The 26,374-nt window shown below is 40.9% G+C and overlaps 1 protein-coding gene across 1 annotated transcript; it reads left to right on the top strand.

Moving 5' to 3' along the window:
* Nucleotides 1-15,243: 15,243 nt before the first annotated feature.
* LOC118637653 (pre-rRNA-processing protein TSR2 homolog) lies at nt 15,244-24,777 on the top strand. Its single transcript, XM_036273214.1, has 2 exons — nt 15,244-15,680; nt 24,720-24,777. Exons 1-2 carry the CDS (start codon nt 15,277-15,279, stop codon nt 24,775-24,777), a joined length of 462 nt encoding a protein of 153 aa, XP_036129107.1. The 5' UTR covers nt 15,244-15,276.
* Nucleotides 24,778-26,374: the final 1,597 nt, after the last annotated feature.

Below are 26,374 nucleotides of genomic sequence, written 5' to 3'. Positions count from 1 at the left end.
TGTGACATTAGCATACTACTCATTCCCAAGTACTTAAAGATATGTGCAAATATGAGTTAATTTTTTTTTTTTATCCTCACCTGAGGACATTTTTCCATTTTTTGTTCAGATAGAGTGGGAGGGAGGGAGAGAGAGAGAAACACCAACGTGAAAGGGACACATCGAGTGGCTGCCACCCGCACAACCCAACCAGGGCCAGGGACAAACTGCAACCGAAGTACATGCCCTTGGTGGGAACCAAACCTGGGTCTCTCCGGACCACAGGCCGACACTCTGATCGCTGAGCCAAACCGTCCAGGGCATATGTTAATATTTTTAAATGGGGAAAGCACTCTGAATGGTGTGGTTCAGTGGTTGAGCATTGACCCATGCACCAAGAGGTCACTGGTTTGATTCCTGGTCAGGGCACATGCCCAGGTTGTGGGCCAAATCCCCAGTGGGGGGCATGCAGGAGGGAGCCAATGGATGTTCTCTCTCATTGATGTTTCTATCTCTCTCTCACTTCCTCTCTCTCTAAAAGCAATAAAGAAAAAAAAATTTTTTTAAATAAAAGCTACTGCTGGTGAAGATGGCGGGTAGGTAAACGCGGTTATCGCATCCTCCTACAACTACATCAAAATTACAACTAAACTACAGAACAGCCATCATTCAAAACCACCTGAAATCATCCTGAATGGAAGTCCTACAACTACAGAATTAAAGCAGCAGCCACATCAGACTGGTAGGAGGGGTGGAGGCAGACAGGCTGGTCCCACACCCAGGTGGGGCAGATAAAAATCAGGAGGGCGCCTCGGCTGGGAAGGTCCTCCCTAGACTGAGGGGTCCCCGTCCCACACCAGGCGCTCTGCTTAGGGTTCCAGTGCCAGGAAGAGAAGTCCCCACAACTTCTGGCTGTAAAACTGAGGCTCAGGGAGGCTGAGGCGGCTGGAGCCCCAGGCATCTCCTCTTAAAGGGCCCGCACACAAACTTATAGGACTCACTCCCTCTAAGCTTGGAGGGGAGGAAGCTTGAGGGGCACCAGAGACATACAGGGAAGAACTGAGCTGTTTGGCACTGGAACAAGGACTGGAGAGGGGGCTATCTCTGGGACAAACGTGCTGTCAGAGGCCTTTGTTCCTTTGGTGAGCCCTTCCCTGGGGCGGCAGACAGCCGCCATAGCTGGGCCTCCAGCAACCTGGCTCACAGTGGTAGCCCGCCCTGGTGATTCCCTGAGGCCTTGCCCCACCCAACTTTCAGGCCTACCCAAGCTGTTGCCAATTGGTTAACTATTGGCCTGTCTTGGATGGTGCTTCAGGTTTTCCTAAATTCTTTCAAACAAGCAGCATCTGGTCTCATATAGCCCCATACCTCTCGTTAAGTAATAGAAACAAACACATGGAGGCGGCCAAAATGAGGAAACAAAGAAACAGCTCCCAAATGAAAGAACAGAACAAAACCCCAAGAAAGAAGCGAAATGGAGATAAGCAACCTAACAGATGCTGAGTTCAAAATACTGCTTATAAGGATGCTCAATGAACTTAGTGAGGGCCTCAAGAGCATAAAAAAGGAGCAGTCAGAAATGAAGGATGCACAGTCAGAAATGAAGGAGGCACTAACTAAAATAAAGAATAATTTACACAGATTCAATAGTAGAGTAGGTAAAGCCAAGAAGCAAACAAGCGATTTGGAATACAAGGAAGCAAAAAACACCCAATCAGAACAACAAAAAGAAAAAGAATCCAAAAATATGAGGATAGTGGAAGGAGCCTCTGGGACAACTTCAAGCATGCCAACATTCGCATCTTGGGGGTGCCAGAAGGAGAAGAGAGAGAACAAGAAATCGAAAACCTATTTGAAACAATAATGGCAGAAAACTTCCCTAACTTGGTGAAGGAAACAGATGTACAGGTCCTGGAAGCACAGAGAGTCCCAAACAAGATGAACCTCAAGAGGCCCACACCAAGACACATCATCATCAAAATGCAAAAGGTTCGAAACAAAGAGAGAATCTTAAAAGCAGCAAGAGAAAAGCAGTTAGTTACTTACAAGGGAGTTCCCATTAGACTGTCAGCTGATTTCTCAAAAGAAACTTTGCAGGCCAGAGGGGAGTGGCAAGAAATATTCAGAGTGATGAAAAGCAAGAACCTACTGTAAGAACGAGGTGGTGCTGAGTAACCAGAAGAGTGCAGGTTTATTGAGGGAAAGACCTGTCAGGCTACCTCTAAGGAGAAAATAGCAACCGGCTCGTCCAGACTAAGGATTTTTAAACTTAGGGCTGAGGTGGGTAGTCCTTCAGCTACCCACCCCAGCCCTAAGTTGGTCAGTGCTGGGGTCTCCTGAAACTTGTTTTTCTTGTCGAGCAACCGTTTGCAGTTTTGGGTGGGTTACGGTAGTTCTGTCATTCCGTTCCTCCTGACTGGAGTGATGGGTTTTGGTTTCCTGGAATGAGAGGCTTAGGGCAAGGTTAAACGATAAGAGGCTTGGGGCAGTAATATGAAAGTTAGAGCTAACACCTATAACCAAGATTACTCTGTCCTGCAAAGCTGTCATTTAAAATTGATGGCCATATAAAGAGTTTCCCAGATATGAAAAAAACTAAAGAAGTTCATCACCACCAAACCGTTATTATATAAAATGTTTGAAGGGTCTTCTTGAAGAAAAAGATAAAAAATATGAACAAACAAAATGGCAATGAATACATATCTATCAACAGTTGAATCTACAAACAAAATGAACAAGCAGAACAGAAACATTCTCATAGATACAGAGAACATTTTGTTGTTGCCAGATGGGAGGGGGGATGGGGTGAAAAAGGTGAAGGGATTAAGAAGTACAAATTGGTTTCTAGACTGACAAACCTCAAATGGATGGGAGGTTTGGGGGTGGGATGAAATAAACCAAAGAACTTATATGCATATATGCATAACCAATGGACACAGACAACAGTGTGGAAAAAGGCAGGAGGGGGGCAGGAGTGGGCGGAGGGGGTTAATGGGGGAAAAGTGAGGAACATCTGTAGTACATTCAACAATAAAGATATGATTAAAAAATAAATAAATAAATAAAAGCAGGCAGAAAATTTAAATGTAAAATAAAATGGAGAAAGCCGGTAACTTCTGGCTTTGAAAACCAATGGTAACTGAGGCTGAGGGAGGCTGAAGCTGCTGGAGCCCCAGGCAGTTCATCTTAAAGGGCCGGCCCACATACTTACTCAGACTCACTTCCTCCAGGCTCCAGCCTAGGGGAGGCAGTTTGAAAGACACCAGAGACATTAGGGGAAGATCTGAGTTATTTGGCATCAGGAGGAGGGCTAGAGAGGCAACTTTCTCCCAGAGAGGCGTGCTGGTGGAGGCCATTGTTCCTTTGGTGAGCCTTTCTCTCACAACGGCAGCAAACAGGTGCCATATCTGGGACTCCAGCATACCTGGCTCACTGTTTTCCCCATCCTGGTGATTCCCTGAGGCCCTGCCCTACCCAACTTTCAGGCCCACCCAAGCTGTTCCAGTGGCTTTATTATAGGAATGGCCTGCTTGGCTCCTGTTTCAGATTTTCTTAAATGCTCTCAAACAAGCAGTATCTGGCCACAGCAAGCCCCATACCTCTCACTAAGTGGCCCCAGGCCCGGCACTAGGAGCAGCCAGCCTTGGTTCACAATTTGGCTTTACCTGGGCACTTCCAAGCCAGCACAAGAAGCACTCATCTGCAGTCCGCTCTGTAGGTTATGCCTTGTGGCCCCGGGTAGAACACAGGCAGTGGCTGACCTTGCCCCAGAACTAGCACACCCGGTTAACAGTGTCAGACCATGGTGAAGCACCACTACCCAACCACCTCTACAAGTGACACACTCAAGGAATGGACTCAGTAGGTACCAGAGCCCTGTTTGAAGTAAGTCTTGCTCTGTGTAGTGGCTCCCTGCACAACTGATCCTCCAAGGGAGTCAGAGGTGGGTGGATAGTGGGCACAGCCTGTCCTTGCAGCTGATCAGCCTGAGTAAAATCCTCTCATTGACATGCCAACAGCAATCAAGACTCAATTACAACAGAAGAATGTAAAGTCCACACTAGGGGTGCACCTGGAGGGTCCAACTGCGTGACCAGGAAGGCTATGCCACTGGACCCTATAAGACACCTACTACAATAGGTCACCCTAGGAAGCCCAGGAGACATAGCAACTCTACCTAATATATTAGAAACAAACATAGGGAGGCAGCCAAAATGAGGAGACAAAAAAAAATGTCCCAAATGAAAGAACAGAACAAAACTCCAGGAAAAGAACCAAATAAAATGGAGATAAGCAATCTAACAGATGCAGAGTTCTAAACACTGTTTATAAGAATGCTCAGTGAGCCCTGGCCAGTTTGGCTCAGCGGTTAGAGCGTCCGCCTGCGGTCCAGAGAGACCCGGGTTCGGTTGCCGCTAAGGGCACGTACCTCGGTTGCAGTTTGTCCCCGGCCCTGGTCGGTCGTGTGGGTGGCAGCCACTCGATGTGTCCCTTTCACATCGATGTTTCTCTCTCTCTCTCTCTTCCTCTCTTTCCCTCCCACTCTATCTGAACAAAAAATGGAAAAATGTCCTCGGGTGAGGATAAAAAAAAAAAGAATGCTCAGTGAGTCCCTGGGGCTCTGGGTAGGGGCTCTTTGAGTAAAATCACTACTGCCCTGTGAGGGAGCGATTCAGCAAAAAAAATTCCATTGCTGTCGCAGCTCTCCAAGCTCCTGAGTCTGCACACAGTTCCAGTCCAGTCTGCCCTCCCTCTGCCAGAGCTCAAGGGTCCTTTAAAGAGGCGGTGGGGACATAGGACATTGTGCAAACAGAAGGAGGAATTTAAAATACTTGAGTGCGTGAATACAACTGGCATCACAATGTCTATTGAATGAACCAACGAAGGCGGGTGCAAATCCACACCACTCCCACCAGATATCGCTGTTTCCAAAGCCAAGGCTTGTTCAATCGCACCACAGCTGTATTTCAGCTCCAGACTCAGAAAACCAGGTGGAGGACACCAGGACCAGCTGAAATGAGTAAGAACCCCCTGCTCTGACACTGACCAATCAGTGAGGACCACGACGCTGAAGGAGCACACCCAGAAAATGGATGAATATTCTGCTGAAACCCTCCCCTTAGGCCTCCCCTAGGATTCCCACCTGCAGGGGAGAGATAAAAGCCTCAAGACAAAGGACCCAGCATGTGCTCTCCCTCTGGGAAGTAATCCCTGCCATTCCCTTTCCCTTCTTTCTCCAGTTCTTCCCCCACAGGCATGCATCCGTCTAAGAGACTGGAACCAGGAGAGCAATGGGCAGCGGCAGCTTCTCCCAGGCTAATACCTGGATCCCTGAACCTGTTTCCAAGGACCTCTTTTCTCTGATTTCCCAGAGAGCTAAGGCAGCCCAGCCTCGGCTCTTATTGCTTCTTCTACGTTAATCCAATTATATGAAACGTTGAAAGGTCTTCTTGAAGAAAAAGAAGATTAAAAGTATGAACAATAAAATGGTAATAAATACATAAGTATCCACAATTGAATCTACAAACAAAATGAACAAGCAGAACAGAAACAGACTCATAGATACAGAGAACATTTTGTTGGTTGCCAGATGGGAGGGGGTTTGGGGGAATGGGTGAAAAAGGTGAAGGGGTTAAGGAGTACAAATTGGTTGTTACACTGACAAACCTCAAAGGGAAGGGGGAAGGAGGGGTGGAAATAAATAAACCAAAGAACTTATATGCATATATGTACAACTAATGGACACAGACAACAGTGTGGGAAAAGGCAGGAAGGGGGTGGGAGCAGGGAGGAGGGGGTCAATAGGGGGGAAAGGAGGAACATCTGTAATACATTCAACAATAAATATAAGTTTAAAAAATAATAAACAAATAAAAATGGGGAAAGCAGAACATATTTTGACATTTAACACAGACTACGGTCACGTGAGCATTTTATTTATAATCAATGATATTCCTTAATAAGCATAAATAGGGAAATTACTGGAAGTTTATTATTTTTATACTGCTATCCCATACGCAGCTAGCCTAGAAAGATAGATATATTTAAAATAAATATTAACATTGTTACATTATCAGTAACAAATAATCTAAGGAGTTACAAATCTAACCCACTTTGTTGTAAAGTTGAGGGTGTCATTAGGGAAGATTTAGGCAATCAAAACTGCCTGCCATAATGACCTTGACAACAATGGCTCTAATGATGAGGAGAGAGTGAAACCAGATTACAGAGGATTGAAGGGTGAAAGGGAGGTGAGTTAGCAAAACACAACAAATATAAACATTTTCTCTTCATTTGGCTAAAAGTTTAGCTGTGAAGGGGGGAGCAGAGAAGTGGGATGCTATCTAGGTTGTGTTGTTAGGTTGCAGATTTTTCTGTTTTATTTTGTTGTTTTGACATGAAGAAGTAGACTATGTAAGATGATGGGAATGATCACAGAGAAGAGGGGAGAGACTAGTGATGCAGAGAAGAAAGGGAATGGAAAAGAAGACTCCAAACAAGTCATGCCCCTAGTTCTAGCCTGCTGGTGGACTTTCCTTCCAGACCACCTGCTGATGGACCTTGTACTTGCTTAGTCAGCCTCCACAATTGCATCAACTAATTCCTCATAATAAATTTCTTGTTCTGCTTCTCTGAATTCTGACTGATACAAAAATTGATCCTCAAAAAGTCCTTGAAAAGGCAGCAAAGTTATGCCCCAACGTCTATGAAAGCAGAGAAGGAGGTACACTTTAGCTAGGCAGGTGAGTGAAGATTTCTAGAGTAAGATTCACTTAAAACTGAGTCTTAAAAAATTAGTAAAGATTAGTAAGGCAAAGAAAGCCCTGGACAGGTAGCTCAGTTGGTTAGAGAGTTGTCGTGATATGCCAAGGTTATGGGTTCTCACCCCAGTAAGGGTGCATACAAGAATCAACCAATGAATGCATGAATGGGTAGAACAACATTCTCTCTCTCTCTCTCTCTCTCTCTCTCTCTCTCTCTCTCTCCCACTCTCTCTCCAAAATCAATTTTTAAAAAACTAGTAAGGCAAGACAGGAGTGAAAGCAGTGGTGAGTTAGTGAACCAACTCACTGGAAAAAATAAAACTGATCTGTAACATTTGATAAATTTCCTCGTATACATTTTCCCACCTTGGTCAATGTCAAGCTACCAAAGTGATGTTGCAGAACAGAGTTAGAAAGAGAAGCACACAATTGGCTTCATAAATTAATATAGTCCACACCACTAAGTAGATGGTGTAAGGGAACAGCACAATTGGGAATGTAAATATCAAATTTCTCTCTTTTACAATATACCTTATCATAAAGAAAAGATCCAGTGAACTCTCTCCCTACCCAGTTGTCATTGCGTGAAAGAACACAGCCCAGAAGCATGGCTGCAGGTTTGGGCAACATACAATCAGTACCATGATAATTAATTCAACTAAGTAACTTCTGGACATTGTCCTATAGAAGCAGATTGTTATTTGCCTGAGGTCAATGACAAATAAGTGCAGAACTGTGATTCAAACCCTAGGGTCTCCAATTCAAGAGACCAGACCTGGAAAATCTTTATACACCCCCTTTTAGTCTGGAATCAAATTTTTTAAAATCTCTGTGGTAAGATGGAAATGTCCATTTGGCTTTGCAGTTGATTTTTGACAAGTCTGTTAATACCATTCAATGGGGGAAAGAACAGTGTCTTTGACAAATGGTTCTGGAACAACTAGATATCCACCTGCAAAGTATGATGTTATACCTCTACTTCACACCATAAAAACAACAACAACAACAACAACAAAAACTCATAATGGTTCAATGACCTAAATATAGGAGCTAAAACCATAAAACTCTCAGAAAAAAACATAGGGGTAAACTGTTATGATCTTGGATCTGGGACTAGTTTCTTAGATATAACACCAAAAGTATGAGTAACAAAAGAAAATATAGATAAGTTGGAGACATCAAAACTAAACACTTTGTGCATGAAAGAACATTACCAAGAAGGGGAAAAGCAAATTTACATAATGAGAGAAAATATTTGCACATCATGTATCTGATAATGGTCTAGTATTCAGAATATGTAAAGAACTCATCTGCCTGGCCCGTGTAGCTCACTGGTTGAGCATCAACCCATGAACCAAGAGGTCTCCAGTTCAATTTGTGGTCAGGACACATGCCCAGGTCGTGGGTCTGATCCCCGGGGGGGGGGGGGGGGCATGCAGGAGATGGCCAATTGATGTTCTCATTGATGTTTCTAACTCTCTCTCCCTCTCCCTTCCTCTCTCTCTGAAATCAGTAGAGAAAAAAATATTTTTAAAAAAAGAAAGAATTCTTCAAACTCAACAACAAAAAGACAAAAAAATTCAATTGAAAAAAAAAAATGGGTAAAGGGTGTGAATAGACATTTCTCCAAAAAAGATCAACAATGGCCAACAAACACATGAAAAGAAGCTGAACATTACTGGCCACTAGGCAAATGTAAAACCATGAGATACCACTTCATGAAAGGGACACTCCTTAGGATAGCTATAATTAAAAAAACAAAACAAACAAACAAAAAACACAGAAAATAAGTGTTGCTGAGCATGTAGAGGAACTGGAACACTCCTACATTGTTGATAGGAATGCAAAATGGTTTAACGTTACAAAAATAGTTTGGTGATTCCTCAAAAAGCTAAATAGAATTATTATATGACCAAGCAATTCTACTCTTTAAGTACATTGGCCACTGAAAACAGGTAATCAAACAAATACATATCCATAACAGCACTATTCACTTTAGCCACAAGATGGAAATAATATAAATGTTCATTGCTAGATGAATGGATAAACAAATTGTGGTATAAACATTCGATGAAATATTAAGTCATAAAAAGGAACAAAATACTGTGACATGCCGCAATACGAATGAGTAAAAAATGGCAAAAACATTAAGTGAAAGATGGTAGATACACAAGCTCACATACCATATGATTTCATTTATATGAAATATCCCAAATAGCTAATTCCATTAGAGACAGAACACACATTGGTGGTTGCCAGGAGCTGGGGGTGGGTGAATGGGGAGCAATAGCTTAATGGGTATGAGCTTTCCTTTGGGAATGATGAAAATGTTTTAGAACTAGATAGAATTGGTAGTTGCTCAACCCTGAATGTACTAATAGCCAGTGATGTTTCTCTCTCTCTCCCTCCCACTCTATCTGAACAAAAAATGGAAAAATATCCTTGAGTGAGGATTAAAAAAAAGATATACTTAAAAAATTGCACAAGCAAAATTATCAGTTTACAGTTGTTTTTTTATCCTCACCCAAGGACATTTTTCCATTTTTTTTGTTCAGATAGAGTGGGAGGGAGAGAGGAAGACAGAGAGAGAGAGAGAGAGAGAGAAACATCAACATGAAAGGGACACATTGAGTGGCTACCAACCAGGGCTGGGGACAAACTGCAACCGAGGTGCGTACCCTTAGCGAGAACCAAACCCTGGTCTCTTTGGACCACAGGCCAACGCTCTAACCGCTGATTCAAACTGACCAGGGCTCAGCTTATGTTTTGAAAAACAAAATTAGATTTAAAATTCAATTCTAAAAGATTGCTCTCCTGGGATTTAATGAGCATACCACAAAGTTTTAAGTGATTTATTTTTTAAAATGTTCCACTCTTATACTTTTCCACAAGGCTTCATATTTTATAGAGTTGAGAATATTATTGATTTAGAGAAATAAAGCAAAAATCTAGAATGCTAATTCAACATATAATGGCTAATTAAGATATATATATATATATATATATATATATATATATATATATATATATAATGCTAGTGACTATCAATTGAGCATGTTCTGTAGGTATGGAGCAGAAAAAGGCTCATGGAGTGACTCAATCCATGATCTTTTATTCATTACTATCCCATTAGACTCTTGGTCTGCAGCTATCTTCTTCATATTTGTGTTCCCAGTGCCCACCACAGGGCCTGCCTCATAATAGATGTTTGATGCTTAATAAGCATAAATGAATAAATAAAGAATGAATGCCTGCTAGGCTAACCAACTGAGCTAACTGTCCAGAGATTAAAAGTAAAGATGTAATAAAGAAATGCCTCTGGCATTCAAGAAAATCAGAATACTTACTAAAGGAGTTCATGATCTTACATCTTTTAAATTCAAGATTTATACTCATTGTATAGGAGGAAAACTGAGCATTAGTAGTTGACACTTTGTATATGCATATATATGCTTTATCTCCCTGGGCTATAATTATTTTCATTCAGATTTATCTAACAAATTAATCATGTATACCTTAAAAGCAGAGATTAGGTTTATTTTTATTTCCCAGGTGCTAAATCAAGTGATTTGCATATAATAGATACTCAATAAAGGCTTGTTGAATCCAACATTGATACATTTTTCTAAAATATTTTCTCTCCTTGTCTGGCCAGTGTGGCTCAGTGGTTGAATGTCAACCCATGCACCAAGAGGTCGCCAATTTGATTCCCAGTCAAGACACATGCCCAGGTTGTGGACCTAATCCCCAGTGGGGGGCATGCAGGAGGCAGCTAATCGATATTCTCTCTCATTGATGTTTCTATCTCTCTCTCCCCTCTCTCTTCCTCTCTCTCTAAAAAAAAAAATCAATAAAGAAAAAAAAATTAAAATATATTCTCTTCTTTTTTACGTTGTTTCTATTATAGGAATGTAGCACAGACCTTTCATAATACAGAAATCTGTAGATTATGGCAGGAATAGTTCTACCTATTTATAATTTATACTTAATATACTTTTTATATCTTACTGATTAACACTGGTTTATGAAGAAACAGCTCCAATATTTATGGTGTCTCCTTTTTTTCCAAATAAAAGCAAAAGTTTATTTAGAAAGTCACAGAGGTAGAAGTGAGCTGTGGAAGAAATGGATTCAGGCAAAAGAAAGGTCCTTGGAGCTTAGGAAAAAGAAAGGCAGAGCGAATGCATGTAGAGGAAGGAGAGAGGAGAAACAGACGATTGTGCTCCAGAGAGGGAGACAGAGAGACAGAGAGACAGAGACAGAGAGAGGGAGACAGCCTATGGCTTCTAACTAGCGTTAAGTCATATTTTATAAAGTTTCTTCATTCAGCTTTTGCAGAAATTATACATTTTAAAAATACCAAGAAAATAACCAATAAGGAAATTAAATCTCAATTTCAAGGTCAGGGAACATTTCTAAAGTATTCTAGTTACAATATTTCTATCAAGAGAATTTGGAAAATATTACTGCCCAATATTTTTCTATAATACCAGTGAAAATCTAAAGGAAAAAAATATTACTTTTTTTCCAAAGTGAGAAAGATATAGGAGCACCTGCTTTAAGGGTCCTTATTTTGAGGGGTGGGGGGTAGGGTGGCAGGAATAACCTGGCTTAAATAGCCAGGTCAATCTTCTTTGTATGAATTAAAGAACTGAATAATATCAGGGAGAATTTGGGAGTCACCATTTATGATACAACTTCTTACTTGGAAATTTTCCTGTTGGTTTTAGACTATCAGACAATTTTTATAAATGCACCTTAATATATAGACTTAAATACTCTAAGATTTTTTTCATTATACTTCCCCTTGTCCTTAATATTATATTTGGCACAATATTATAGAAATGCACATGATTTGTGCAGATTCTTTTTTGTCGTTATCAGTCTGTTTTGTGTAATGGGGCATTGACAGATCAGTCCAGGCTCTAATTGTAAGGATAAAAAATTATTCACATTTTAATGCACTTCTCTCCATAGTAATGCCAAAGTTAGATAGAATATTTTAAAAATTATCTATGGAAGAGGATAGTTGCTCTTGTTTTTTAACTTTCTTGTTTTTAAATCAAGTAATTCTTTGTTAGCTGCTCTGCTGAGTCCTGCCATAATGAACTTGTATCCTTTGACAAGATGCAGAAATGGCACTAATAGTTATTAAAAGCATGACAACATTAGTCTTTAGCAACTTCATTTTTCACTTGGTACCCACACTTAAGTATTTTATCAAACTGTAGTTAAACACTGAAAATTAGAGTGAACAATAGATCTATCCTCTTCAGCCAAAAAAAAAATGTGATATAAAGTAAAGGGATTAGACGGGAGAGGCAGTGTAAATAGTTGTTTTCATGTTATTAAACATAATTCTAATCACTGATGGCTGGTGAAACTAAAGTGTCAGAGAAGGAAGTGTTCTAAGAACGTTCACTACAATTATTTAATTTTTGGAATTTCAATATTATAGAATATATTAAATACATATATATATATAGATTTGATTTATTAAACATTACATGAGAACTCTAGATTGAAGAATTTTTACATCAGAATACTTTAGTTATCAGCTCCTCTAATCACAATTTTTAGTTCAGCTTACATTCATAACACACCTTAATAGGAGGTTCTCAACAAATATTAATGACTACCCCCAAACCTCTTGCCACCTGATTATAAACTTCACTGGATACTAGAGGAATGAAAAGATAAATGCTATACAGTTCCTTTCTAAGTGGTGAGCAGGACATGCATGTAAATAACTACTACACAGGGTAGAAAGTGTAAGTGCTAAGCAAACAGAAAACTATGAGGACATAGCAAAGGAAGAAGTAAATAATTAGCATAGCCCACAACAAGCATTTATAAATGACATGTACCAATCTTTCTAGCCAGCTTGTATCTGAAACTTTTCACTATGTTTGTAACATTCCCTCTCCTTATGATTCTTGGTAAGGCAGAGCTCTACTTCCACTGCGAAAACTAAACATGGCCTTTTCATGCATTTTTGCAACTAAAACATGGGCCCATGACTTGGGCTCAATTGACCTTACTTCACCTCCCCACAACTCTGGCCAACAGCAAAGACTGCACAGAACTCTGTGTGGTAGTGGCTGCAATTGCAAATAAAGTCTCTAGAGCATCTGCAGCAGAGGTTTTCAAAAACTGCAGAGCAAGCTGGAGCATCTAGTGATGAGGACAGTGGTTGTAATGTTCTCACTGGGCAAGTTTTGCAATGTGATTTTGAACATTGTTTCTGGTTGCATAACTGTGAACCCGATTCACCAGTCTTTCTAGTTATTTTGTAGGCAACCCAATATTCTTAAATGAGTCTTCATTCAAACCAACCAGAATTTGTTCTATAGCTAGCAACTAAGAAACTTGGTGGAGCTCTCTCTCGGCACCAAGGAAAAGCCATGCGAAGACACAACCAGGAGGAGAACCTTCACCAAGAACCCAAACATGCTGCCACCATGATCTCAGTTTCCAAGCTCCAGAACTGTAGGAAATAAATGTTTGTTGTTTAAGTGCCTCCCTCCCCAAAGAACCTTGGTAGACACCACACTTAATAAATAGTAGCCAACTTTTCTTCTATAATAGTCCCACCCACTAACCTAGCCCAGGATTAATCAGGACACTCGATCACATATAATATAGTGACAGCAATGGTCCCAAGTTTGGCTAACCATCTAAGTCAAACTGAAGAACTTTTAAATTCAAGCTAATGGAATTTGATCAAGAGGATGAGAGGGCATGATTCATTCTACTGCATTTATTCAGTACCTATACTATGTTTCAGGCACTCTGCAGGTGCTAATGCTCAATGGCAGCAAAAGCAAAAATTATCTCTTCTCTCATGGAGATTAATGTTTTGTGGGGAAACAGAAAGTAATCTCATAATCATCATTATAAGTGACATATATGTTTCAAAAGTACACAATTTTATGACAGTATGTAACAAAGGAACCTACAAAAATTGGGAGGTTTCAGAGGGATGCTTGACTTGCGATCTGAAGAATGAGAGGAATCTGATTTAGGCCTTGAAGGTTTTCATTCAAAGATGCAAGAATGAAAGTGTCAGATCAGTAATCAGATTAGATGTCTAATCTCCTGGAACTATAAGAAAATTGGAGACCAAGAGAGAGCAGCCACTTTTTTTGATGGTTCTTTATTGTTAATATTATTGAGATATAATTGACATACAACACTATATCAATTTCAGGTGTACAACATAATGATTTGACAAATATATACATTGCAAAATGATCACAACAATAATGCAGTCAACATCTATCACCACACATAGTTATAATCTTTTTCTTATGATGCGAACCCTCAAGATCTACTCTCCTAGCAACATTCAAAAATATTGACTATAGTCACCAGGCTATACATTACGTCCTCAGGACTAATTTAAAAAATTTGTTTTATTTCTCATCTGAGGGTATTTTTCCACCCATCATCAGATAGAGTGGGAGAGAGGGGGAGAGAGAGACAGAGAGAAACATTGATGTGATAGAACCACATCGACTGTTTGCTTCCTGCATGACCTGACCAGGGCTGGGGAAGAACTGCAACAGAGATATGTGCCCTTGGCTGGAATCAAACCTGTGACTCATTGGTCCACAAGCTGATGCTCCAACCACTGAGCCAAACCAGCCAGGGCTAATTTAAATTATTGGGTTTTGTTGTTTTTTTTTTTTTAGAGCGAGAGGAAGGGAGAGAGGGAGACAGGGAGAGTGTAAGAACGAGGTGGAACGAGGCAGTGCAGGGTCTCCAGAAGTGCAGGTTTATTGGGAATTAGCCTGCCGGACTACCTCTAAAGAGAGAGCAGGAACCGGCTTGTACAGACTAGGGATTTTTAAATTCAGGGCTGGTGGTCGTTCAGCTGAGGGGACATGGTTGCCTTTGATTGGTCGGGCCTGGGGTCTCTTGAGTTCTTGATTGGTTGGGGGCTGGGGTCTCCTGAAACTTGTTTTTCTGGTCGAGCGACCATTTGCAGTTTTGTGTGGGTTAGGGTGGTTCCATCATTCCAGTTCCGCCTGGCTGGAGTGATGAGTTTTGGTTTTCTGGAATGAGAGGTTTAGGGCAGTAATATGGAAGTTAAGAGCTGAGAGAGAGCGAGAGCGAGAGAACGAGAGCGAGAGCGAGAGTGAGAGAGAGAGAGAGAGAGAGAGAGAGAAGGAAAGGGAGAGTAGGAGAGAGAGAGAGAGAGATCTATTTGTTGTTCCATTTATTTATGCATTCATTAGTTGATTTCTTGTATGTGCCCTGATCAGGGATTGAACCTGCAACCTTGTTGTATCAGGATGATACTCTAAGCAACTGAGATACCCGGCCAGGGCAGGATTAATTTATTTTAAATTTATCTTTATTGATCACATGCTCCTCGGCCAGATGATGGCAGGTGTTGGGGAAGATTTGAGAGTGCTCTTCTGAGCTGGAGTCCGCATGGCTAGAGGCCTGGCCGGCCTTGCAGATTGCTGTGGAGAATGGCTTTGGGTGTGTGCACAGCCAGGAGAAGGCCTAGTGGCTGGGAGGTGCCATGGAGGAGTACTTCTTCCGCAATGCTGACTTGGAGCTAGATGAGGTGGAGGACTTCCTTGGGGAGCTCATGACCAACGAATTTGATACAGTTGTGGAGGATGGGAGTCTGCCCCAGTTGAGCCAGCAGCTGAAGAGCATGTTCCACCACTTCCAGAGGGGTGATGGGGCCACTCTGAAGGAGATGGCCTCCCACATCACCCAAAGAAAGTGCAGGGTTAGAGCCATCGCACTTACCACAGCCAGAGAGACAGATGAGGATGATGTAGACAGCGTGGAGGAGAAGAAGGTTACAGCTACGAATGATGGGGCAGCTACCGATGAAGTCTGCTCCCAGCCTGAACCCTCTGGTGCGGACTCCCAGACTATTAAGGAAGAAGATATAGTGGCGGATGGCTGGTCATTGTCCGAAGAAAGAATTGAGAGGGGCTGGAAACGGGTTCTTGTTTACTAGTTGTTTGGAGATGTTTTTGGAGAATTGTGGACCTTTGGACTGGTTATCCCAACTCCACCCTCTCCCTATTCCCCTGTCTAGCTTCCTCCAGGGGAAGAAGAGCCCCAGGGTCCTTGGGCTGTAAGTTACTATCTGAATGGTGAGGTCTAGTTTCCCAGCAGTGTCTTGGGTGTAGTCAGTGTGAAGAGAGAAGAATAAGTGGTTGTGGGTGTGGTTGGAGAAGCTGAATGCTGGTTGACAGTGGGCAGGTAGATTTATGAAGGGAGAGGACCAGCAGAACCAATACTTATGTTGGGTCAGGAATGGAGAGATGAACATGCAACTGAAAGAGAGATTCATTGACTGTGAACAAAAGTAGCTGTACTACCTCTCCCACTTCTCGTGTACACACACACACACATGCAGCAGTAGCAGCTCTGTACCCCTGTACAGAAATTGGAACCTACCAGGATACTTCCATCCTGCAGCCCAGCCTCCAGCCTTGGGTTCCTTCAGGAGGTCTAAGACCTTGCAAGGTGGTGAACTTGGGGAACCTGGGCTTTGATTTGTTTCCTCCAATCTTTTTCCAAACTTCATCCAGTTCTATCCAAGTCCAGGGATGAGGCTTAAGACCTGAATAAATAATGCCTTAATGTTTAGTCTGTTGCTTGACCTGTTGTAAGTAGCCTTAGAATCATCCTTCTGGGAGCTGAGATTCAGAGCTCGGCAAGGGAGCAGATTCTGGGCCCACCCTAGCACTCTGGTACTTTGGACAAACAGATGGATGAATAGAGCACAGAAGTGCTCTGCAAGTTTCTGTAATCCTGAAATAAACTGTATTTTTTGTTAAAAAAAAAAACAAAAACAAATCAACAACTTATGTTTATTGTTGAAAGTATCACATATAAAAAATAACTGAGCCCTGGCCGGTTTGGTTCAGCGGTTAGAGTGTCGGCCTGCGGTCCTGAGAGACCCAGGTTCGGTTCCCGCTAAGGGCGCGTACCTCGGTTGCAGTTTGTCCCCGGCCCTGGTCGGTTGTGCTGGTGGCAGCCACTCGATGTGTTCCTTTCACATCGATGTTTCTCTCTCTCTCTCTGTTCCTCTCTCTCCCTCCCACTCTACCTGAACAAAAAATGGAAAAATGTCCTCGGGTGAGGATAAAATAAATAAATAAATAAAATAACTGAGCCTGGCCTGTGTGGCTCAGTGGTTGAACATCCACCCATGCAAGTTCGATTCCCAGTGAGGGCACATGCCCATGTTGTGGGCCTGAAATCCAGTGGGGGTCATGCAGGAGGCAGCCAATCGATATTCTCTCTCATCAATGTTTCTATCTCTCTCTCCCTCTCCCTTCCTCTCTCTCTAAAAATCAATTTTAAAAAAAAAACAAAAAATTTTTAAATAAAAATAATAACAAAGTTTGTACCCCTTGACTACTTTCATCCATCTCCTGCCCCCCCACCCCACCTCTGGAAATCACAATCTATTCCTCCACCAGAGTGGTACATTTGTTAAAATAGATGAACCTATATTGACAAATCATTATCACCCAACACCCATACTTTACACTAGGGTTCATGTTAGTGCTATACATTCTATAGGTTTTGACAAATATACGATGACATGCACGCACCATTACAGTATCATACAGAATAGTTTTACTGCTCTAAAACTCTGTGTTCTGCCCATTCATGCCTCCTTCTGCTGATCCCCTGGCAACCACTGATCTTTTTACTGTCTCCATAGTTTTGCCTTTTCTGAAATGTCATATCATAGGAATCACACAGTATATATAGCCTTTTCAGATTGGCTTCTTTCACTATGTAATACTCATTTCAGGTTCCTCTATATCTTTCATGGCTTGATAGCTCATTTCTCTTTAGTGCTGAGTAATATTCCATTGCTTGATGTATTATGGTTTACTTATTAATTTACCTACTGAAATATATCTTGGTTGCTGCCAGGTTAAGGCAATTACAAATCAAATTGCTGCAACCATGTGTGGGTAAATAACAAAGAGTTCAACTGCTAGATTGTATGGTAAGAGCATGCTTAGTTTTGCAGCCTTAAAGGGCTGCATAAATGGATAGTTTGAATCTCCTTTGGTCAAAGATGTTGCCTCGATTTTAAATTAATGGAATAAGTTTAATAGTTGGTTGTATAAATGATCTTACCATATTACACTTAAAAAACATTTTAGAAAGTTTGAAAACAAAACAAATAGTCTTTACTCTTATTTATCTCAGAAAAATCTGTAAAGAATAAATGTACAAATATCTGTAAATGCTTATTACATGCCTAAAACATAGATGCCTAAAACACTTAATAAATGTATATTGTTGTTGTAATTATTCTTATTTAAAGGTGGTGGTTTTTCTTTTTTGCATTTTGGTGAATATATTTAATTTAAGTTTTGTTACTACTTTTATCCTATTTAACAAAGGTGTTCTATTACCAAATTTACCAAGGAGTACCTATAGCATTTTTTGTTGTTGCTTGCTTGTTAATCTTCATCTGAGGATATTTTTCCATTGATTTTTTAGATAGAGTGGAAGGGGGGGGGGGGGTACAGTGAAAGGGAGAGAGGGAGGGAGGGAGAGAAGAGAGAGAAACATCGATGTGAGAGAGACACATGGATTGTTTGCCTCCTGCATGACCCCAACTGGGGCCAGAGATTGAACCTGCAATCCAAGTACGTGCCCTTGAGCAGAAATCAAACCTGTGACTCTCTTTGGTCTGTGGGCCAATGCTCTAACTGCTGAGCCAAACTGGCCAGGGCCCATATCACTTTCTAAAGGGAAAAAAGGGTCTAATGGTATCTGAAAATGTTTGCATTGTTTAGAAATTCTACATCACAATCCTAATGCTTTATTAAAACCTATACAAACTTGAAAAAAAAAAAAAAACCTATACAAACTTGTAAGTGGAAAAGCAGAAATTTTGGCATCAGTCCAGTGGAGAAGCCAACTACACAATCACCACTATGCCACTTGGGAGTGACAAAGCTACAGTTGTAACCCTGCCAGTACTCCTCACACATACACATACCACTCAAAGATAGGAAAAAGAAAGGAAAAACTAAAGCAAGCCTGCTTATTTAATCTAAATTTTCAATTTATTAAAAATTGAAGCCAGTATCTTCTTGGGAACTGTGATTTACACTGTGTATAAAATTTAAAAACCTAGTGTATCACTGGCTTTATCCCCACTTGCTCTTCCAAGACCCTTGACTTCCAGCAAAATTCACACTCATATCTATGGATGTCCTAAATTATACATCACAGTCTCACTAAAAGTAGATCTCTGTTGGGTGCTTTCTATTAGATGATTCTGCTCCTATCAAGCACAAATGCCACCTAAGTTGGGTATCACTCTATCCAACATGTATCATCTCCCTAGGTTTACTGCCATCTTCTTCAGCTGGGCATCATTCCTGATGCCCAAAGGCCTCACTCTCTTCCACCTCTCACACTACAATTGGCTCCTAAAAAGCTAAACCATGTTATAAAAAATGTAAAATCATGAAGATTGTGCCACCACAAGAGTATAATTTCTCATTTTGGTCAGACCCCAACACCTCTCATTTTCCTTTAGGTAAACATTAGTACCTCTCTATGGTAAATTGCAAAAATTGACACACATTCTTTCCCTTCCCAAAAAATGTGGAACCTATTTCTTCACCTCTTGAATGTGGGCTGGCCATGTGGTTTATTTTGCCCGATTTGACATTGTAGCATACATTAATAAATAATCAGAAAGTTTAGAAAGCACTTGGCACACTGGGGCTTGGAATGACCTTGTAACCTCATAGCCATGTTAACAAGACATGGCTAGCTTACTAGAGGATGAGAAACAGATGGCCCAGTCACCCCCATCACTCCAGTTGTTAGCTAGTCTACCACCAGACTTGTGTGTGAATCCATCCAGGACCAGCTGGCCCCCTGCCTACCAATTAATCACATATCAGAATCAGCTTAGTTTGACCCAGACCAGAAGGATTACCCAGCACACTCATGAAAAAAATAAATGATTATTGTTTTAAGCCACTGTTTGGGGGTAGTTTATTATGCAGCAGTAAATAAATGATACACACTCTGATTCTCTGCAGTAATTACTTTATTGCAAACCTTTGCACCATTCAATGATCACCCCACTACCATTCTTAGCACCTGACTTTACCTCCTTTTTCAATAAGAAAAACATACTTAACTCCTCAAGCTGCCCTAATATCACACTACAGCATGGGGTTTTATAAGTAGGACCACCCATCTTTCTGTCTCCCCAACATTTTGATAATACCCAAAATACCTGTTTCTTGGGTTCTCTTCTATTAATTTTAAGATTAGACTCTTTGTTTATTTAAAAATTCCACCAGTCACTGCTTTTGTTTATTTGTTTTTAATTTTCATACATAAATGATAATAGTACCAACGATGTTCTTGTGATTTCATTTTTTAAAAAACATATAGGTATGTGTCAGTTTTCTAGGGCTCTCATAGCAAATTACCACTGGGTGGCTTAAAACAACAGAAATTTAGCCTGGTCAGCGCTTGAGCATCAACCTACACACAAAGAGGTCACCGGTTTGATTCCTGGTCAGGGCACATGTTCAGATTGTGAGCCAAATCCCCAGTGGGGGTCATGTAGGAGGCAGCCAATGTTCTCTGTCATTGATGTTTCCATCTCTCTCTCCCTCTCCCTTCCTCTCTCTCTAAACTCAATAAAGAAAAAAAATTAAAAAACAACCCAAGTGCCCAGCAATAGATGAGTGGATGAAAAAGCTGTGATACATATACACAATGGAATACTAAGCAGTTGTAAGAAAGAAAGATCTCTTGCCCAGCCAGTGTGGCTTAGTGGTTGAGCATCGACCTGTGTACCAAGAGGTTGTCGGTTTGATTCCTGGTCAGGGCATATGCCCAGGTTGTGGGCCCAATCCCCAGTGGGGGCATGAAGGAGGTGGCTAATCAATGTCATCTCTCATTGATGTTTCTATCTCTCTTCCTCTCTTTCTAAAATCAATAAAGATCTCTTATCCTTTGAGATGGATGACATGGAGGGACCTGAAGAGTATTATCCTAAGTGAAACAAGCCAAGCAGAGAAAGACAAATATCTCATGATCTCACTTATTTGTGGAATATAATGAACAAAACAGATGAACAAAATAGACTCAGAGACATAGAAGTAGGGTACAGACTGACAAACCTCAGAAGAGGTAGGGAAGAGATAAACCACAGAACTTATATGCATGTATGCGTAACCAATGAACATAGACAACAAAGCTGGGGATGGGGTGGGGGGTGGGGATGGGGAGGAGGGTGTCAATGGGGTAAAAAGGAGAAACACCTGTAACAAAAATAAATTAATAAAAATAAAAATAAATAAAAATATCAATAAAATAGCCATACAAATAATAAAAATAAATAAATAAATAAAACAAATTTATTCTCTTACAGTTGTGGAGGCCAGAAGCCTGAAATTAAGGCTCTGAGGGAATCCGTTCCATGCCTCTCTCCTAAATTCTGGTGGCTGCAATCCTTGGTGTTCCTTGGCTTGTAGACACACCACTCCAGTCTGTGCCTTCATCTTCACATGACCTCCTCCCCATGTGTCTCTGTCTTCTCCCTTTCTGTCACTTTAAAGATACCTGTCATTAGATTGAGCATTCACCCTAATCCAGGATGATCTCATCCTGAGATCCTTTTTTTAATTACAAATGCAAATACCTTTTTTCCAAGTAAAGACACATTCACAGATTCTAGGAGTTAGGGCACAGGCATATCTTTCTGGGGGACACAATTTAACCCACTACATAGCATATTTAAACCTTTTAGAAAAATATGGATGTCAATTTAAATATTATTACCAGGGCAATAAATTAAGTAAGACAATCATTCAGAATTACAGACCTTTTAGATGTTAAAGTTTATTTTCACAGGCTGCAGCAACAATCTCTAAAATCAGGGTGTCCCTTAATTAGAATGAACAGTTATGAGGAAAGTCTTATAATATAAACTAGTATCTGCTTTTCTTAGTTTCTAGAAGACAAACATTTCTCCTTATCTTGCTGACATTTTTTCCACCACAATTATGAGGGTCTGTGGTTTTTCAAGGCCACGTCCTAGAAAGCCATTAGTTAGCAGCAACAGGAAAAAATAAGCCTGAGAGCTCAAAATTTTCCATTTGGAGAAAGAAAAAGGAGGAAAATGGGCTACTTAATAAATGCAATATGGAATATGTCATGTTGTACATCTATGCTTCCTAAACATAGATTCTAAGTGTCTATAAAGATTTGCATTTTGAACCATTGCAAAATTTTTCCAGCGGTATCAAAAACCTGACATTAGCAAAGTAAAGTATAGATGTGTGGACAATGACTGAAGAAAGCTGTGGGGGTGCCAGGGGCCAGGTAAAGTTGAGTATCTCTGCCCTTCTCTCTATTGTGGACCACTGGAACCACCATCTGCTCCCTGACTCCTACACCTCTGAGCAGGGAATCTCAGGTTCAGGGACAGGAGTAAGCTTGCTATCCTGTCTGTGTGGTATGGCTACAACAATGGGCATGGTACCGGAGAGATAATTCCAGTAAAATGTCCAAGTCCCTCCCTCACTAGAGTTCATGTAAATGTGGCAGGAATACTGCTCTGTGGGTAAGATTTGGGATTTGGATTATTAGAGGTTCACTGGGATAAGGTATATATTCTGAGAGAGGCAGGAGTAGAGTTGCCGATAGGGCCATCTGAGAGCTGAAAATAAAGGTAGAGAGACCCAAAATTGCTTCCTGGCCCAAAGAGTAACAGAAAATGAAGCCAAGAAACAAGAGCCAGAAAGAAATTAGGTCAGAATAGAAATAAGCCAGAACAAGCAAAAGAGATGTTGGGGGATTTGTAATACCCATAAACAACACTAACGTTGCCTGAGCTTATCTTACTGGTTTACTGATGGAATGCAGAAGTATTGGGATTGCTTCAAGGTTACAACTCCCTTCGTGTTTCCCCACTTAGAATCTATATTTGTACTTATACTTTTTATTTTCCTTCCAATTAAGGAAAATGGAATGTCCTTTATTCAAGTCCAGCATATTCACCTGTGTTCTTAACCCTATGGCCATCATCCCAATCAATATTCAGCAAAGATTTATTAAGTAGCTACTATGCCCCTTCTTCTCCTGGTTTTTCCTCCTTCAAAAATCCCCCTACTCTCTTGTATCTCTTTCTTTTTTTTTTATTTCTTTTTTATTAATTTTTGTTACAGATGATTCTCCTTTTTTCCCCCACTGATTCCCCCCTCCCCCACCCCTCCCTGCCCCTTCCCCAGATTGTTGTCCATGTCCACTGTTCATGCATACATGCGTATAAGTTCTGTGGTTCATCCCTCCCCCACCTCCCCACTCCTTAGGGGATTGTCAGTCTGTACCCCGCTTCCGCGTCTCTGGGACTACCCCATTCCTCAAACTGTTATGTTCATTATATTCCACAAATAAGTGAGATCATATGAAATTTGTCTTTCTCTGTTTGGCTTGTTTCACTTAGGATGATACTTTCAAGGTCCCTCCATGTAGTCTCAAAGGATAAGAGATCTTTTTTTCTTACCGCTGCGTAGTACTCCATTGTGTATATGTACCACAGCTTTTTGATTCATTCGTCTACTGATGGGCACTTGGGCTGTTTCCAGATCTTAGCTATTATAAATAGTGCTGCTACAAACATGGGGGTACATATATTCTTTCTGATTGGTGTTTTATGCTTCTTCGGGTATATTCCTAGAAGTGGGATCACTGGGTCAAATGGAAGATCAATTTTTAATTTTTTGAGGAAACACCATATTGTTTTCCATAGTGGCTGCAACAGTCTGCATTCCCACCAGCAGTGTACTAGAGTCCCCTTTTCTCCACACCCTCGCCAACACTTGTTGTTTGATGATTTGTTGATGGCGGCCATTCTGACAGGTGTGCGGTGATACCTCATTGTTGTTTTGATTTGCATCTCTCTGATGATTAGTGATGATGAGCATTTCTTCATATGTTTCTTAGCCATTTGTATGTCCTGTTTGGAGAGGTGTCTATTTAGTTCCTCTGCCCATTTTTTAATTGGATTCTTTGTCTTCCTTTTGTGGAGTTCTATGAGCACTCTATATGTATTGGAAATTAACCCTTTATCTGATATATCATTGGCAATTATGCTCTCCCATTGTATCTCTTTCTTGATTAGATCCTTTCTCTATAAAGGCTATAAACATGCTCAAGATTTGTTCATAAAAGCAAAGCAGAAACAACCACCCTCTATTACTTCTGTGTCCCCTTTTAACCACTACTAAAATCATGGGATTGGTCAAAGGTTGGAGTTCACTGCTTGCATTTAGCTTTAAAAGAGAGGTGAAAATAAATTAGGGATGCTAGAAAGACAATGGTTCAGATTGCCAATCATAGAACCCAGTCTGGTAAGGGAAAGAAAATTACACCACAAGAAAAGAATCTGATAAGTAGGGAAAATATGGATATATTCAGAAATCTAAGAGCTGGGTGAAGTCAAAGAGGCAGTAGTAGGAGAAACGGTCACGAGAACTGAATAGATTAAAGCAAAGGTTGCGATCAAAGAATTAGATATTAAAGCTTAACATTTCTGATGAGGAACAATTCTTGTTGAATAATCACGAATTTGGTCATGGATAGCCAAAGTAAATTGAGTGTTTCTAGAACTAAAGAGGCTAAGAAAGAATAGAACATTAGATGAATAATCCACATGGACATGAATATCAACCCAAGATAAGAGCAACATATGGATTAATCAAAGACTGTAAGCCGCCCTGGCCGGTTTAGCTCAGTGGTTAGAGCATCGGCCCGCAAACCAGCGAGTCCCGGGTTCAGTTGTAGTTTGTTTCTGGTGCCAGTTGGGTCATGTGGGTGGCAACTACTCGATGTGTCTCTCTCACATCGGTGTTTCTCTCTCTCTCTTCTTCTCTCTCCCTCCCACTCTATCTGAAGATAAATGCAAAAATGTCCTCAAGTGAGAATAAAAAAAAAAAAAAAAAAAGACTGTAAGCCAACTCTTCAAGTCATCTATGAATAAAGGAAAATACCCAAGGTAGAAGGTAAGTACAGTCGGCCCTCATTTATCGCAGTTAATCAGTTCCAGACACTACTGCAATAAATGAATTTCCGTGAAGTAAGATCTTTGTTTATACACAGTTGTCCCTCGCCACTTGGCGCTTCCATTTTCCGGGTTTTTTGAAACAAACGTGATAGAGTGAAGCCACGAAAGTCACGCCAAGTGGCGAGGGTCGACTGTAATTGACAGGCATAAGAACGGAGAGAAGAGTCTTCAGCTGGATGATACAAACTTCAAATAAAGTGGAGGTTTCACACAGAAAGTAAGAGTAATTGCCAATGCCTTTGTGGAATTAGTATGACCAGTCTAGTTCTCAGTCCTAATGTGGTGGGGCATAGAAAAATAATTACCTGCCACTGAAAGGGCAGCAAGTGGTTATGGTATCCTTGAGGGAGAGCAATTAGAGGAGGAGATGACTTGAAGTAGGGAGACCAGTTGGAAGACTTGCTTTATCTGGGTGAGAAAGAATGATGGCCCTAGCAGTGAAAATACGAAAAAGGAAATATGTCCTAAAGATACAAAAGAGATAGGTTGCTTTGGTAACTGATTAAGTGTAAAGACTTAGTAGGAAGAATAAAGGATGACTTTCAAGATTTAGTTTTGGGCAAATGGGTGTATGAATGTGCACTTTACTAAAACTGGAAGAGAAGCAGGTCTAGAAGCAAAGAAAATGCTGTATTCCCAGACACTAAACAGTTCCTGAAACAAAGAAGGCTCTCCAAAAATATTTACTAAAGTAATAAATGAAAAAGAACAAAGTTTGACATATAAGCTTGACAAGATAAATTCATAAACCATTATAACAAACAGCACAAAAGTCATTGCTGTTTTGATTAAATTTATCCTCAAGATATTAACTGAATTAAAATAGAAAAACCAGTCAAGCAAAAAATAACAACTCCATCTCACACCCATTAAGATGGCTATTTAGCCCTGGCCAGTTTGGCTCAGCAGTTAGAGCAATGGCCTGAGAACTGAAGAGTCGCTGGCTCGATTCCAGGTCAAGGGGCACGTACCTGGGTTGCAGATGCGATCCCAGCCCCAGCCCGGGTCATGCTTGGAGGCAATCAATCAATGTGTCTCTCTCACACTGAGGTTTCTCTCTCTGTCTCCTTCTCCTTCTCTCCCTTCCCTTCTAACTAAAAATCAATGAAAAAATATCCTCGAGTGAGGATTAACAACAACAAAAGAAAAGATGGCTATTAAAAAAAAAAAAGAACTTTTTGCTCAGCAGTTAAAGCATTGGCTTGCGGTCCGGAGAGACCAGGGTTCGGTTCCCGCAAAGGGCGCGTACCTCAGTTGCAGTTTGTCCCTGGCCCTGGTTGGTCATGCGGGTGGCAGCCACTTGATGTGTCCCTTTCACGTTGATGTTTCTCTCTCTCTCTCTCTCTCTCTCTCTCTCTCTCTCTCTCTCTCTCCCTCTCTCTCCCTCCCACTCTATCTGAACAAAAAAGTGGAGAAGTGTCCTTGGGTGAGGATAAAAAAATATAAATAAAAAATAAATAAAAATAAAGAATTTAGCAAGTGTAGAGAAAAACAGAAACTATCAAAGATGTGG

Source organism: Molossus molossus, unplaced genomic scaffold (genome assembly GCF_014108415.1).
Source record: "Molossus molossus isolate mMolMol1 unplaced genomic scaffold, mMolMol1.p scaffold_m16_p_20, whole genome shotgun sequence".
Classification (NCBI taxonomy): Eukaryota; Metazoa; Chordata; class Mammalia; order Chiroptera; family Molossidae; genus Molossus; species Molossus molossus.
This window is presented reverse-complemented; position numbering and strand designations above follow the sequence as displayed.